The following is a 16,398-nucleotide window of genomic DNA, read 5'->3' on the forward strand; positions in this document are numbered from 1 at the left end:
ACTGACTGAACTGGTCCTCACTCTGAATAACTTCTCTTTCCAATCCTTCCACTTCCTTCAAACCAAAGGAGTAGCCAGGGGCACCCGCATGGGCCCCAGCTATGCCTGTCTCTTTGTAGGATATGTGGAACAGTCCATCTTCCGCAGCTACACTAGCACCACCCCTACCTTTTCCTCCGCTACATCGATGACTGTATCGGCGCTGCCTCGTGCTCCCACGAGGAGGTTGTACAGTTCATCCACTTTACCGACACCTTCCACCACGACCACAAATTTACCTGGACCGTCTCAGACTCCTCCCTCCTCTTCCTAGACCTCTCCATTTCTATCTCTGGCGACCGAATCAACATGGACATTTATTATAAATCGACCGACTCCCACTCCTACCTAGACTACACCTCCTTCCACCCTGCCCCCTGTAAAAATGCCATCCCATATTCCCAATTCCTTCGTCTCCGCTGCATCTGCTCCCAGGAGGATCAGTTCCAATACCGTACAGCCCAGATGGTCTCCTTCTTCAAGGTCTGCAGTTTCCCCCCAGATGTGATCGACGATGCCCTCCACTGCATCGCCTCCACTTCCCGCTCCTCTGCCCTTGAGCCCCGCCCCTCCAATGGTCACCAGGACAGAACCCCACTGGTCCTCACCTACCACCCCACCAACCTCCATATTTATCGTATTATCCTTCGTCATTTCTGCCACCTCCAAACGGACCCCACCACCAGAGAGATATTTCCCTCCCCTCCCTATCAGTGTTCCGAAAAGATCACTCCCTCCGTGACTCCCTCGTCAGGTCCACACCCCCCACCAACCCAACTTCCACTCCCGGCACCTTCCACTGCAACCGCAAGAAATATAAAACTTGCACCCACACCACCTCCCTCCAAGGCCCCAAGGGATCCTTCCATATCCTCCACAAATTCACCTGCACCTCCACACAATCATTTACTGCAACCGCTGCACCCGATGTGGCCTCCCCTATAGTGGGGAGACAGGCCTCCTACTTGCGGAACGTTTCAGAGAACACCTCTGGGACACCCGGACCAACCAACCCAACCACCCCGTGGCTCAACACTTCAACTCCCCCTCCCACTCCACCAAGGACATGCAGGTCCTTGGAGTCCTCCATCGCCAGACCATAGCAACATGACGGCTGGAGGAAGAGCGCCTCATCTTCCGCCTGGGAACCCTTCAACCACAAGGGATGAACTCAGATTTCTCCAGTTTCCTCACTTCTCCTCCCCCACCTTGTCTCGGTCAAATCCCTCGAACTCAGCACCGTCTTCCTAACCTGCAATCTTCTTCCTGACCTCTCCGGCCTATCACCCTCACCTTGACCTCCTTCCACCTATCACATCTCCATCACCCCTCCCCCAAGTCCCTCCTCCGAACCTTTTATCTTAGCCTGCTTGGCACACTTTCCTCATTCCTGAAGAAGGGCTTATGCCCGAAACGTCGATTCTCCTGCTTTTTGGATGCTGCCTGACCTGCTGCGCTTTTCCAGCAACACATTTTCAGCTCTGATTTCCAGCATCTGCTCCTCCTGTATTTGGTCAATATCTAATTTTTGTTGTGAGGATGTGCAAATTGGCTGCCACATTCCCTACTTCCTAACATGACATGACTGTGAAGGACACCCTGAGGTTACTAAAGGTGCCACGGAAATGCAAGACTTGCTTTATTGGGTGTTTGTTTGTTTGAGGGAAGTGCTCCATCTAGTGGTAAACTGTCAGGTTCACTGGTTGAGCTCAGGCAGAGTCCAGGATGTTGGTCAGATGAACCCTATGTAGTTCAGCTGGACCAGAGCCACCTTATTCCTCTCTGCAATTTGAGAGCACGTTGTTAAGGACCAGGCCAGACCCCCCCCCAGAATATTTTAAGGAGGTAGCCTAGACCCTAACCAGCTCCTTTAATTTAAAAGCAGATGTGAAGTGGGTGGTTAAGGTGTGATGCAGCTGGTCAAACGACTTGGCTTTAAGCAAAACAGAACTTATTTAAACACTGCAGTAGAAACACCAACAAAAGAAGAATTGAGTAAATTAACGATTGGAAAACCTAATCCGATACAGTAATTATTACTTATTAGCTTTTCCAATACAGCAGCATCCTATGAACACACCCCATGACAGAACGATAAGTTGAAACACAGATTCTTACAGGCAGGAGGGAACAACATCCAGAGAGAGAGATCTCAAAGTCAGAGGAATCCTTTATTGAAGGTTGCAACTCCTCTGGACCCTTGCATCTTGTAACTGCTACAGTCTAGAAGAAACCTGCACTGGGAGAACTGGCTACTCCCCTTCCATTGTTAAACTAGACACCTCTGCCTTCACAACCTCTCTTCAAACAAAAGCACAAAATAACCTTTTTAAAGTGACAGCAACATCACAACATGCTTCCTTTATCATCATCCCTTATACTCCCATCTCCTCCCTCCTGGCGTAGTCACATTTTTAGAGATTACATTTATTATTTGAGAAGGAGAAACCCAGTGGATTTCAAATCATTTCTTCAACTAATGCTCGGGGTGTTAAGAATTGTCTTCAAACTTAAAAAAAAGTCCATAAATGCCATGCACTGCAGATGCTGGAAATCCGAAATGAAAATGCAAATTGCTGGAGAAACTCAGCAGGTCTGGCAGAATGTGTGGCGACAGAAGCAGCGTTAATGTTTCGAGTTCAGTGTGACTTCAGTTCACGACTAAAGAAATCACGTCAGACTCAAAAGAAAAGAGAAGTACAGCACAGGAACAGGCCCTTCAGCCCTCCAAGCCTGCGCTGATCATTGTGCCTGATTTAAACTTAAAAAATAAACCGTCTGCCAGTATTCAGTCCATATCCCTCTACCCCCTTTTTTAATTGAACCATCCGGATGCCTCTTAAATGTTGTAAACATTAACTCTGTTTCTCTCTCCACAGATGCTGCCAGACCTGCTGAGTTTCTCTAGCCTTCTGTGTCCTTATATTAAAAAAGATAAGAGGCAGGATTTGTTTTTGACAGATGCCTTAAATTTACATAGGTCTTTGCACTCTAGTAAGCTCATAAGATCGAGCTCAGGCAGTGGGGATCCATGAGGGCAGCATAGTGGCTCAGTGGTTAGCACTGCTGCCTCAGAGCGTCAGGGACCCGGGTTCAACTCCCGTTTCAGGCAACTGTCTGTGTGGAGCTTACACACTCTCCCCGTGTCTGCGTGGGTTTAGTCCGGGTGCTCCTGTTTCCTCCCACAGTCACAAAGATGTGTAGGTCAGGTGGATTGACTATGCTAACTTGCGCACAGTGTTCAGGGATGCTTAGGTTAGGGGTAAATGTAGAGTAGGGGAATGGGTCTTGGGTGGGTTACTCTTCAGAGGGTCGGTGTGGACTTGTTGGGCTGAAGGGCCTGTTTCCACACTGTAGGGAATCTGTGATATTTACGTGAGGCACTGTTCATCAGGATACAAACTGTGTTCTCAGTCAGGGTACAATCTCTCAGGGACAAGGCAGAGATTGTTTAATTGTCTGTCCTCCATAAATATGATAAATAAAATGCAATAAATTCTACAGTCTCTTTTTAACATGTGTTTCTGTTAGCAGCAGAGAGGTGATACATTATTTTACTGGTAGGATATTAGTTTAATGCAATAAGAAGGAAGAGGCTTTCACTGCTGGAGAATAGAACAAGAGCCCAAAATAGTTGGCAGATATTGAACAATTACAGCACAGGTTAGAAACAGAGTAAAGCTCCTTCTAAACTGCCCCCATAAACATTCCCAGGACACACACACAAGGTTGGATATAAAGTAAAGCTCCCTCTATACTGTCCACATCAAACACTCTCAGGACAGGGACAGCACGGGGTTTAGATGCAGAGTAAAGCTCCTTCTACACTGTCCCCACAAAATAAACTCAGAACAGGGACAGCACAGAATTAGATGCAGAATAGAGCCCCCTCTACACTGTCTACCCCCAACCCATCAAACACTCCCGGGCCAGGGGCAGCACAGGGTTAGAGTGTAAAGCTCTCTCTTCACTTTCCCCATTAACGACTCGCAGGACAGTGATGGCAGGGTTTAAGTTACTGAGTACCGTTCCTTCCACACTGTCCTATAAAGTGAGTGATAAAGAATTGAGAGTATAGGTATCTTCCAGAGAAATAGGTAAATATATCCACAGTACAGAAAATCTCTGATTGGATTTAATCTCCGATTTTTAATTAAATCTATTTTACATGTTTAAATTCACACAACACCAGGTTATAGTCCAACAGGTTTAATTGGAAGCACACTAGCTTTCGGAGCGTTGCTCCTTCATCAGGTGGTTATGGAGGACACAATTAAAAGGCACAGAATTTATCACAAAAACGTAGTGTAATGTAACTGAAATTATACATGAAAAATACCTTGGTTGTCTATTGAGTCTTTCATCTGTTCAAATACCATGATACCAAGAAATGAAACTACCATGGTAGGGACCCGGGTTCAATTCCTGCTTCGGGCAACTGGCTATGTGGAGTTTGCACATTCTCCCCGTGTCTGCGTGGGTTTCCTCTGGGTGCTCCGGTTTCCTCCCACAGTCCAAAGGTGTGCAGGTCAGGTGAACTGGCCATGCTAAATTCTCCATGTAGGGAAATGGGTCTGGGTGGGTTGCTCTTCAGAGGGTCGATGTGGACTTGTTGGGCCGAAGGGCCTGTTTCCACACTGTAGGGAATCTAATCATCACCAAATCATATTTTGCATGTTGTCACCTTGCCCCATCAAGTGGTCAATTTGAGTACTACATTTTTAAGCTACAAAATAAAATACAACGGACACTGGAAAACAAACAAAAACAGGAATGCTGGAAAACTGTGCCATGAATAGTCTATTATTCACTTGTTAGTCAAATAGCTCAGACTGTATCATAGGCTGAAGAGCCAAGGTTTTTTCCCCCAGGATAGGGGAGTCAAGAGCTAGAGGGCATAGGTTTAAGGTGAAAGGGGAAAGCTACAAAAGGGACCTCAGGGCAGCTTTTTCACACAGGGAGTGGTGTGTGTGTATGGAATGAGCTGCCAGAGGAAGTGGTTGAAGCTGGTACAATTACAACATTTAAAAGGCATCTGGATGGGTACGTGAATAGGAAAGCTTTAGGGGGATATTTAAAAGGCATACTTACATTAATCTAGCCCCGTTCCCATCCTCAGGACACTACAAAATGTTCTTCGGCCTATTTGAAGTGCTATTGAAGTGTGATCACTGTAGTAGGCATGGAAACCCAGCAGAAAGTGAGGATTGCAGGTGCTGGAGATCAGAGTCGAGAGTGTGTTGCTGCAGGAGAATCGATGTTTCAGGCATAAGCCCTTCTTTAAGAAACCTTGTGGCCCATTCCGAGTCCGGCCAGCTCCCACCAGTGGAATAGTGACTGTCCTTGCTTTTTCTCACATTGATTGTGGGATAATCATTGGCCAGGATCTTGGAGAGTTCCACAGGATTACAGGGTGGACCATATCTCCAATCCAAAGCAAAAAGATGAGAAATTTGAACACTGATATTTCTTGGGGGGGGGGGGGGGGGGAAATAAACTAGGTGGAGGTGAGGGTGTGGCAAAGTTAACAGCCTGACATTATGGAACTCAGTGTTGAGTACATGAATAGGAAATGTTAGTGGGATCTGGGTCAAATGCAGGCAGGTGGGAATAGTTTAGTTTGGGGTCATGGGAGACATGGACTAGTCAGAAGGAAGGGTCTGTTTCCATGCTGTATGACTCTCTAAGGCTGTGAAGTGCCTAACTGGAAGATGAGGTGATGTTCTACCATCTTGCTTTAGGTATTGCTGAGCACTGTAACAGGCCAGGGACAGAGATGTCAGTGTGGTATATTACAACAAGGTGGTACATTAGAATGGCAAATGATTAGAATCTCTGGGACACTCTAGACATTGAGTAGAGATATGCTGTATTTGGTTAGAGACAAAAAAAAAACTGCAGATGCTGGAATCCAAAGTAGACAGGCAGGAGGCTGGCAGACCACAGCGAGCCAGACAGCGTCAGGAGGGACAGGCAGGAGGCTGGAAGAGCACAGCAAGGCAGGCAGCGTCAGGAGGGACAGGCAGGAGGGTGGAAGAGCACAGCAAGCCAGGCAGCGTCAGGAGGGTGGAAGAGCACAGCAAGCCAGGCAGCGTCAGGAAGTGGAGAAGTCAATATTTCAAGTATAACCCTTCTTCAGGAATGGGGGAGCTGCAGATAAAGTGGGTGGTGGGGGCAGGGTGGTGAAGTGGGGATAGGTGAAGACACAACCTGGTTGGTCAATGGGAGGAATGAATCAGATTGGTGGCTGGGAGAAATGGGTGGGAGCCGAGGGCCTGGAAAGGGAATCGGGGGATGGGAAGGGAGGTTATGAGATGTACCACACAGCAGGCACCCAGCGTGTGCTCAGTCGGTGTGTGTACAGTATGGAGACGTTGAGAGCAGTCAGTACTCTAGTCTAAATTGAAAGAAGTACACATAAATTGCCGCTTCACTTGTGTTTGGGGTCCAAATGCGCAATGACAAGGGAGGAGGTCAAAGGATACTTGCTCCATCTGCAATTAGAGTCACAAAGATGTACAGCACAAAAACAGACCCTTCAGTCCAACGCATCCATGCTGACCAGATATCTTAGATTAATCTAGTCCCATTTGAACATAAGACCATAAGAACTAGGAGCAGGAGTAGGCCGTCCAGTTCTTCAATTCAGTAAGGTCATGGCTGATCTTTTCCTGGACTCGGCTCCACTCACCTGCCCTCTCACCACATCCTTTAATTCCTTTACTGTTAAAAAAAATCTACCTTAGCTTTAAAAATATTTACTAACGTAGCATCAACTACTTCACTGGGCAGGGAATCCATCAATTCAAAACCCTCTGGGTGAAGACGTTCCTTCTCATTTCAGTTCTAAATCTGCTCCCCCTAATTTTGAGACTATGCCCTCTTGTCCTAGCTTCACCTGCCAGTGGAAACATCCTCTCTACTTCTATCTCATTGATTCCCTTTATAATTTTATATGTTTATATAAGGTTCCCCCCTCAATATTCTAAATTCCAATGAATATAATCTCCGCCTACTCAGTCTTTCCTCATAACCCCCTCAACTCTGGAACCAACCTAGTGAACCTCCCCTGCACCCCCTCCAGTGCCAGTGCATCCTTTCTCAAGTAAGGAGACCAAAACTGTACATTGTACTTTTAGTGTGGCCTCGCCAGCACTAGTGACCTCCCTGCTTTTAAACTCAATGCCTTTAGCAATGAAGGACAGCATTCCATTTGCCTTCTGAAGTAGCTGTTGTACGTGCAGACCAACCTTCTGTGATTCAGGCACAAGGACACCCATGTCCCTCTGCAAAGCAGCACGCTGCAACTTTTTACCATTTAAATAATAGTCCTTTTTACTGTTACCCCTACCAAAATGGATGACTTCACATTTATTAACATTGTACTCCATCTGCCAGATCTTTGCCCACTCACTCAAAGTATCTATGTTCCTTTGCAAAGTTTCTCCGTCCTCTGCACACTTTGCTCTGCCACTCATCTTAGGGTCATCCGCAAACTTTGACACCCTATACTGTCCCCAACTCCAAATCATTAATATAAATTGTGATTAATTGTGGTCCCAACACAGATCCCTGAGGCACATTACTAGTCACTGATTGCCAACCAGAATAGGACTCCTTTATCCCCACTCTTTTGTTTTCTGTTTGTCAACTAACCCTCCATCCACACTAATACTCTACCCCTAATGCCCTGCATCCTTACCTTTTGCTGCAGCCTCATGTGCGGCACCTTGTTGAATGCCTTTTGGAAAGCTAGGGACACCACATCTGCTGGATCCCCATTGTCCATCTTGCTAGCAGTGTCTTCATAGAATTCCAAGCGATTTGTGAAGCATGACCTGCCCTTCATGAACCCTTGCTGCATCTGCCTAACAGGACAATTTCTATCGAGATGCCTTGCTATTTCTTCCTTGATAATAGACTCCAGCATCTTCCTCAGTATGGGGGTTAAGCTAACTGGACTATAATTCCCCATCTTTTGCCTACCTCCCTTTTTAAGCAATGGCGTCACGTTTGCACTTTTCCAATCTGCTGGGACTACTCCAGAGTCCAGTGAATTTTGGAAAATTACCACAAGTCCACTTTGCTATTTCTCCTGCCATCTCTTTTAGTGCCTGGGATCCATTCCATCAGGGCCAGGAGACTTGTTTATCCATAGCTCCATTAGCTTGCCCAACACTAGCTCTTCTGTAGTAATGATTGTTTCAAGGTCCCCACGTACCTTTGTGTCTTTGTCAATTATTGGCTAGCAATTTGCCAGCATTTGGCCCATATCCCTCTAAACCCTTCCTATTCCTATACTCATCCAGATACCTTGCTGCAGATGCAGTATGTTTAGCATGGTCACTGCTGCCACATAGTATAGGTGGCACAGAGTGATGTGGCACTCTGATGTACAATAAGGTACATGTGCCCCAACTGAGGACTGCTGCACAGTCTGACCACCAGCTGGTTTTGCACTTCTGCCAATTGCATTGGCAGGGCAAGGTAAAACATTTATGATGTGGGCGTGCTGGGAGGCCGGGGTATGCATGCTCATGGAGCAAGGGAGCAGCCTGATCCGTGATGCGGACTGGATACCTCTCCCTGGCCAGTAAGTGGATGCGATGCAGCCCTACATTGCTAGTTGCTGGTGGACCTTCCTCGGTAACTCTGGGCAGATTGCTGGGCATCAATAAGTTGCCAGGATGGTGGTGATGGCTCCCTGAAAGTCAGTTTCCAATGTCCAGGTGGAAGGGTACGTGTGGCCAGTGACTCTGGGGATGTGCTGTGGGAGGGGAGTGAAGTGTGGAGTGTTATTGCTGAGTGAATTGGGATGCCAGAGGGGACAGTCCCTGTTGAATACTGGCAATGAAGGGAAGGGCAAGATGTCTTTTGTGATGGAATCTTGCTAGAGGTTGGGTAATTTTGGAGGCTGATCCTCCATGGCAACATGGAAACTAGTCGGATGGATGATGAGGTCAAGGAGAACCCTATTGTTCTCAAAGGGACTGGGGGCAGATGTGGATGAAGGTTCTGCCACTATTGGGGGAGTCCTCATTTTGAGCAAATGGGGTACGATACATAGCATCATCAGAGCAGACATGGGAGAGAAGCTGGGAGAATGGAATGGAGTCCTTACAGGAGGCAGAGTGTGAGGAAAAAATAGGCAGAAGTGAGGACTACAGATGCTGGAAACCAGAATCTAGATCAGTGTGGTGCTGGAAAAGCACAGCAGGTCAGGCAGCATCTGAGGAGCAGGAAAATCGATGTTTCGGGCAAAAGCCCTTCATCAGGAATGCTCCATTCCAGATAAAGGGCTTATGCCCGAAATGTTGATTCTCCTGCTCCTCGGATGCTGCCTGACCTGCTGTGTTTTTCCAGTACCACACTTTTTAACTCTGGTCTCCAGCATCTGCAGTCCTCACTTTCTCCCTGTGAGAAAGAATAGTCAAAGTAGTAGTGGGTTTGGTAGTAGCTGTTAATGAATTGAGCCTAGGAATTAAATGGTAGGACAATCTTGAGAGGCTGAATGGTCTCCCTTCACTCCGATGGTATGAACAGATTATTGACACTTGAGTTTATTGGTCCACCAGAAATTAAGGCCTGTCTTAGGAAGAGAGATTGAGCAGTTTAGGTCTGTACTCTCTGGAGATTTTTAAAAAAGATTAATTCACAAGGTGAGAGCATCACTGGCTACGCCAGAATTTATTACCCATCCCTAATTACCCAGAGGGCAGTTAAGAGTCAACCACATTTCTGTGGGTCTGGAATCACGTGTAGACCGGACTGGATGAAGATGGTCAGATTTCCTGGATTGGTAGTCTAATGATAATACCATCAGCTGTTGTCTCCACTAGTTAAAAGAATGAGAGGATACCTCGTTGAGGGATTAACAATGAATACTGAGCAGGGGTTTACTCATGTGGGGCAATATATAATGAGAGATCATATTGTTAGGATAATGGGTAGCTGGGTTAAAACCGAGACGAGGAGAAAATACTTTTGCCAAAGGGTCTAGAATCTTTGGAATTTAGTGTCCCAGAATGTAGTGGACACAGTAAATGTAAGGAGGAGAGAGACAGATTTTGAGTTAGCGTTGGGTTTAAAGGTTGTTTAGTGATGGGTTTAAGGGTCACGAGGAACTGGCAGAAAAGCTGAGTTGAGACAGAGATGAGTTCAGCCTTGACATATCAAATGGAGGAGCAGGTCTGAGGGGCTGAATGGCCTGCTCCTAATTCTTACGTTCCTCCCCTTGGGAGTGGGCGAAGGCGTTAACGGACAGGGGAACAACATTATTTAACTGACATCTCTCAAAAAGCGGGAATCTCACCTTTGGGAAACGTGCACTTCCTGATTTCTCGGATCTGATCCGGTGTTTGAATTCCCTTTCTCCACAGCTGGCCCCGGAGAACACCTTGATGTCATTCCAGAAAGCTGCGGAGTGGCGAGCTGACGGTTTCAACATCAATGTCACCATCAGGTGAGATCAGACACTTGGCTGAAAACCCAGCCAAGAATCTCGAACCTATCGTCCATCACCCCCCGCACCGAGGCTTCACTCAGTAACATGCTGTTAATGACATGGATTTGATGGTCCTGTCCTCTCACTGTCTCCCAGCCTCAGGATAAGTAGTCAATCATTCAGGAGAGTGAAGGGGAGAAATGTCTTTGTTCAGGCTTGTGAATCTATGGAATTCTCTACCCGAGACCAGAGCTGCAGGAATTCCATCATTGTCTCAGTTTTAATGGATTCAGAGTTTTCATTCCTTGGTGAATCGGGATACAGGCAGAGAGTAGAAGGTCTGGGTCAAGGCAGAAACACCAGAACTCAGAGCATGAGCTCTTAGAGTCTGCTTCACTATTATAGAGTCACCCGGAACCAGACCCTACGGTCCAACCAATCCGTGCTGACCATGTTCCTAAATTAAACTAGTCCCACCTGCCTGCTCCTGACCCGTATCCCTCCAAGCTTTTCCATTTCATCCAAATGTCTTTTAAGTGTTGTAATTGGAACCCACATCCACCACTTCCTCAGGAAGTTTATTCCACACGCGAACCACCCTCTGTGTAAAAAAAGAAAACTTGCCCCCGTGTCTTTTTTAAACCTCTCTCCTCTCAACTTAAAAATATGCCCCTAGATTTGAAAATCACAATCTTGGAGAAAAGATTAACCCTACTGTTCACCCCTCATGATATTAAAAACCTCTGTAAGGTCACCTCCCAACCTCTACACTCCAGTGAAAAAAGGTCAATATCAGCATGGCTGATCCACAATCTCAATGTCATATTCCCCCCACTCATATCTCTTAATGCCTTGATCTCTTTTCTTAATATATTCAGTGACCCGGTCTCCCCAGCCCTCTTGGGAGAGACTTCTGTAGGTTCACTCCCCTCTGTGAAGAATTCTCTCCTCCTCTCGGTCTGAAATGGCCTCCCCCACCCTGATATCCTGAGACTATATCTCCTGGTTCTAAACTCTTCAACCAGGCGAAACATCCTCCCTGCATCTAGTCTGTTCAGCCCTGATAGAATTTTATATATTTTAGTCAGATCCCATCCTACCCCATCCTTCTAAACTCTATCGAGTACAGACCCAGCGTCTTCGACAGCTCTTCGTATGACAAGCCCTTCATCCCCGGGATCATTCTTGTAAACCTCCTCTGGACTCCCTCCAAGGCCGGCAAACCCTTCCCTAGATACAGGGCCCAAAACTACTCTCGATATTCCAAATGTGGTCTGACCAGAGCCTTATACTGCCTCAGCAAAACACATTCATTCCATCCCTCTCGAAATCAATGCCAACATCACATTTGATGTCAGGGGGACGTCAGTAGAATCTATATTCAGGGGAGCTGATGGTACAGTGGGAATGTCATTGGACTAATAATGGGAACGCCAGGTCTATACTCTGGGCACTTGGGTTTGAATCCCCACACAGCAGGTGGTGAAATATGAATACAGCGTAAGTCTGGAATAAAAATGTTAGTCCAATAGCAACCAGTCAATTATTGTAAAAACCCATCCGGTTCACTAATTTCCTCTTTGGGAAGGAAATCTGCCATCCTTACCTGATCTGGCCGACATGTGACACTAGACCCACAGCAATGCAGTTGACTTTAACTGCCCTCTGGGTAATCAGGGATGGGCAATCAATGTTGGCCTAGCCAGTGACACCTGCATTCCACATATAAATAAAAAAAATACTTTCTTGAGTTTAGAAGATTGAGCTGATCCCATTGAAAAGGCTCAAATTCTTCAAGGGTTTTGTTGGCGCAGCTGAAACTGGCTTCCCACCAGCTGGAAAATCAGGAACGGCGCTTTCCCCACTTGTAAACAAAAGTGACACCAGACAGCCACGAAAACACGGCAGCAATAAAACCACATTTAAGACCGACACACCGATGTATTGATGAGTAAAGGGATCAAGGGGAGAAGGCAGGAGAATGGGGATTGGCAAACATATCAGACCTGATCAAATGGTGGAGCAGACTCGATGGGCCGAATGGCTTGATCCACATTCTAATTATGGTCTTAAGGTGGGTAGGAATATTGACTAGATAATTATAAAGTTTACATATTGATCAACATATAATGCTGTATATTAATATCAAAATGTGTTTTTAAGTACTGTGTAATATTATTAATATCATCTAAGATCACATGATTAGGAGTAGGCCATTCTGATGAAGGGCTTGTGCCCGACATGTCGAATTTCCTGTTCCTTGGATGCTGCCTGACCTGCTGCGCTTTAACCAGCAACACATTTTCAGCATTCAGCCCATCAATCCAGTTCCAACATTCAACACCACCTTTTTTCCCATACCATTCCCATAACCTGTTAAAGAGGAACTTCGATTATCCAGTATTCGATTAACCGAATTTTGGATTGTCTGAACAAGATCACAAGGTCCCGATGCGTGGCTATCTATGTTATCCGGCATCAATTATTCGGAATTTGATTAACTAAAAGAAATACTCCCACCCTTGTCCTTTGGATAATCGAGGTTTCTCTGTACACTGTTGGGAATCAAAACCCAGCAACCCTTACTTTAAATATGCACAAAGACTGGTCTTCTGCAGCCCTATAGAATTAAAGAATTTTAATGATTCACCAATCTATCCAAAATGACAGCTCCATTAAGTTTCCCTGGTGTCAATCCTTGTGAAGCCCCCCAAAATCCTGTTCACACAGACACACACAGTCATGCACAAGTGCACAGGCAGGTGCTCTCGCACTCACACTTGCACTCTCTCTCATTTCTCCCAGGATTTCACAAACTTACACTGGCATTCCTGCACCCCCACACTCTCCCATACTATCCCTTTCTCCCTTACTGCACCCATTCACTCAGCAGTGCCTCTTCAAACCCATTACTGGGTTGCCATCCATCTGATGCAGGGACCCCCACTGCTATTTGGAAGGGGAATTCCAGGATTGTGACCCAGTGACGCTGAAGGAACAGTGATATATTTCCAAGTCATGGTGAGTGGTTTGGAGGAGAACTTGAAGAGGGTAGTGTTTCCATGTATCTGCTGCCCTTCTTCTAGATGGGAAGGGGTCATGGGTTTGGAAGGTGCTGTCTGAGGATCTTTGACTTTCTGCAGTGCATCTTGTAAAAGATACACACTGTTGGTACTGAGTGTCGGTGTTGGAGGCAGTGGATGTTGAAGGTGGTGAATGTGGTGCCAATTAAGCGGGTGGCTCTGCCATTATGGTGCCAGGAGTGTGGTGTAGTTTGGGAACATGTGGTATTGGCCAACATCCAGCTGATTACCTGTTGCCTGTTTACCTTCTCACTTCAGCTACGACGGTGTTCCCTTCCTGATACACGACACAACGCTGAGGCGGACAACCAACGTGGAGGAGCTCTACCCCAACAGGGTCTTTGAGAATGCCGCCATGTTCAACTGGACCAATCTGCAGATGCTCAACGCTGGCCTCTGGTTCTTTCAGGTAGGCCACAGTTCCCTGTTTGCCAACCCTGTCGGATTTCCCTGCCACTTCCAATGCCGTCCCCATCAACCGCTGCTGGGACTGCAACCAAGTGAAGGGCGGCCAGAATTTCCTGAGCATATTCTCTTCCCCACCACTTAAGTTTTCACAGGGATTGTTCTCTACCTTTTAATCCAACTCACAAGTGGAACACACCATCACACTCCTGACTTGGGCCTTGTTGATGGTGGACAGGCTTTAGGGAGTCAGGAAGTGAGTTGCTCGCTATGGTATCCTTAGCCCCTGACCTCCACATTCAACATATCCCTTCTTTGCCTCTCGAGCTGACCATTCCAACACATGCTTGACTGCCTTCTGACCTTTTGTAAATGTGACCTCTTTCCCCCCCCCCACCCCCCGGCTCCTCCCACCTGTGAGCCAGCCTGCACCGAGTCTCCATCCCCCAGTCATCGTTGTCCTCCCGTGATGTGGACATTGGTTCCTTGGCAAACAACATCGTGATTTTGAAATTCTCACCTTTGTTTTCAAATTCCTCCATGGCTTTGCTTGTTCCTCTCTCTGTGCTGTCCTCCAACCAGTTTGGCCCGTTTGAGAATCCCAGGTTTTAATTCCTATATTATTTGCAGTCATCCTTCCAGGTGCCGAGACCTTGAACTCCCTTGGTAAATATCTCCACATGCTTTTCCTCATTTGATACGGTCTTTATAAACCTACCTCTTAGCTAACATTTAGGGTTTCTCTTCCTAAGATCTCCTTGCCCGACTCAGGACTGCATTTTGATCTTTGTTCTGTGGTTCATGAAACACGTTGGGGCAGCTTTGCTACATCAATGGTGCTATATTAATGCAAGTTGTTGGTCCTCATTGTTATGACTCCCTCAAAATATTTTAAGAAGGTAGCCTAGACCCTAACTTTTTCTTATTTTCATGGCAGATGTGAAGTGGGTGTTCCGGGTGTGACACAACTGGTCAAACCATGCAGCTTTAAGCAAAACAGAATTTACTTAAACACAACAGTTGAAACACAAACAAAAGAAAACTGAATTTAGAATAACTTATGTGCAGGACATTGGTCAGGCCACTGTTGGAATATTGCGTGCAATTCTGGTCTCCTTATCGGAAAGATGTTGTGAAACTTGAAAGGGTTCAGAAAAGATTTACAAGGATGTTGCCAGGGTTGGAGGATCTGAGCTACAGGGAGAAGCTGAACAGGCTGGGGCTGTTTTCCCTGGAGTGTCGGAGGCTGAGAGGTGACCTTAGAGAGGTTCAAATTTTGGGAGAAGATTTGTAGCTCGGGTGCTCGTTGTTGTGGTTCTGTTCGCCGAGCTGGGAATTTGTGTTGCAGACATTTTGTCCCTTGTCTAGGTGACATCCTCAGTGCTTGGGAGCCTCCTGTGAGGGGCTTCTGTGATCTTTCCTCCGGCATTTATAGTGGTTTGTCTCTGCCGCTTCCGGTTGTCAGTTCCAGCTCTCCGCTGCAGTGGCCGGTATATTGGGCCCAATCAATAAGCACATTGTCCTGAACCCAATATACCGGTCACTGCAGCGGACAGCTGGAACTCACAACCGGAAGCAGCAGAGGCGAACCACTATAAATGCCGGAGGAACCATCACAGAAACGCTTCACAGGAGGCTCCCAAGCACTGAGGATGTCACCTAGACAGGGGCCGAAATGTCTGCAACACAAATTCCCAGCTCGGCGAACAGAACCGTAACAATCTTATAGAGGTTTACAAAATTATGAGGGACGTAGATAGGATAAATAGACAGTCTTTTCCCTGGGATGGGGGAGTCCAGAACTAGAGGGCATAGGTTTAGGGTGAGAGGGGAAAGATATAAAAGAGACCTAATGGGCAACTTTTTCACGGAGAGGGTGGTACATGTCTGGAATGAGCTGCCAGAGGAAGTGGTGGAGGCTGGTACAATTGCAACATTTAAGAGGCATTTGGGTGGGGATATGAATAGGAAGGGTTTGGAGGGATATGGGCCATGTGCTGGCAGATGGGAGGGAATTGGATTGGGATATCTGGTTGGCATGGACAGATTGGACCAAAGGGTCTGTTTCCGTGCTCTATATCTCTATGACTCTATTGGAAAATGTAACTGATCCAACACAGCAGTTTAATTAATTAACTGTTCCGAGCCAGTAACTTCCCATAAATACATTCCTTGGCAAAAAGGTACATTCAAACATAGATCCTAATGGGCAGGAGGAAGCAACGTCCAAGAGAAAGTCGGAGAAATCCTGTACTGAAACTTGTAATCTCCTGGACTCCAGCATCTTGTGACTGCTACAGTTTTTAAAAAAGCTGGGGAAAGCCCTGACTGGGTGAACTGGCCACTCTCCTTCCGTTGGTAAACTGTTAAACTCCCTCCACTCCTTGGCACCTCTGCCTTTATGACCTCTGTTCAAAACAAAAGGAC

General features: G+C 46.6%; 1 protein-coding gene across 2 annotated transcripts in view; it reads left to right on the top strand.

Annotated features, from left to right (window-relative positions):
• Positions 1–16,398, top strand: part of LOC132816889 (glycerophosphodiester phosphodiesterase domain-containing protein 5-like) — a 228,937-nt gene that overhangs the window by 165,413 nt on the left and 47,126 nt on the right. For both annotated transcript variants that reach the window (XM_060826895.1, XM_060826896.1), the window contains exons 9-10: positions 10,419–10,501; positions 13,825–13,975. In XM_060826895.1, the coding sequence (XP_060682878.1) occupies positions 10,419–10,501; positions 13,825–13,975 (234 nt within the window). The remainder of the gene's footprint in view (positions 1–10,418; positions 10,502–13,824; positions 13,976–16,398) is intronic.

Source organism: Hemiscyllium ocellatum, chromosome 6 (assembly GCF_020745735.1).
Source record: "Hemiscyllium ocellatum isolate sHemOce1 chromosome 6, sHemOce1.pat.X.cur, whole genome shotgun sequence".
In the NCBI taxonomy this organism is placed as follows: domain Eukaryota; kingdom Metazoa; phylum Chordata; class Chondrichthyes; order Orectolobiformes; family Hemiscylliidae; genus Hemiscyllium; species Hemiscyllium ocellatum.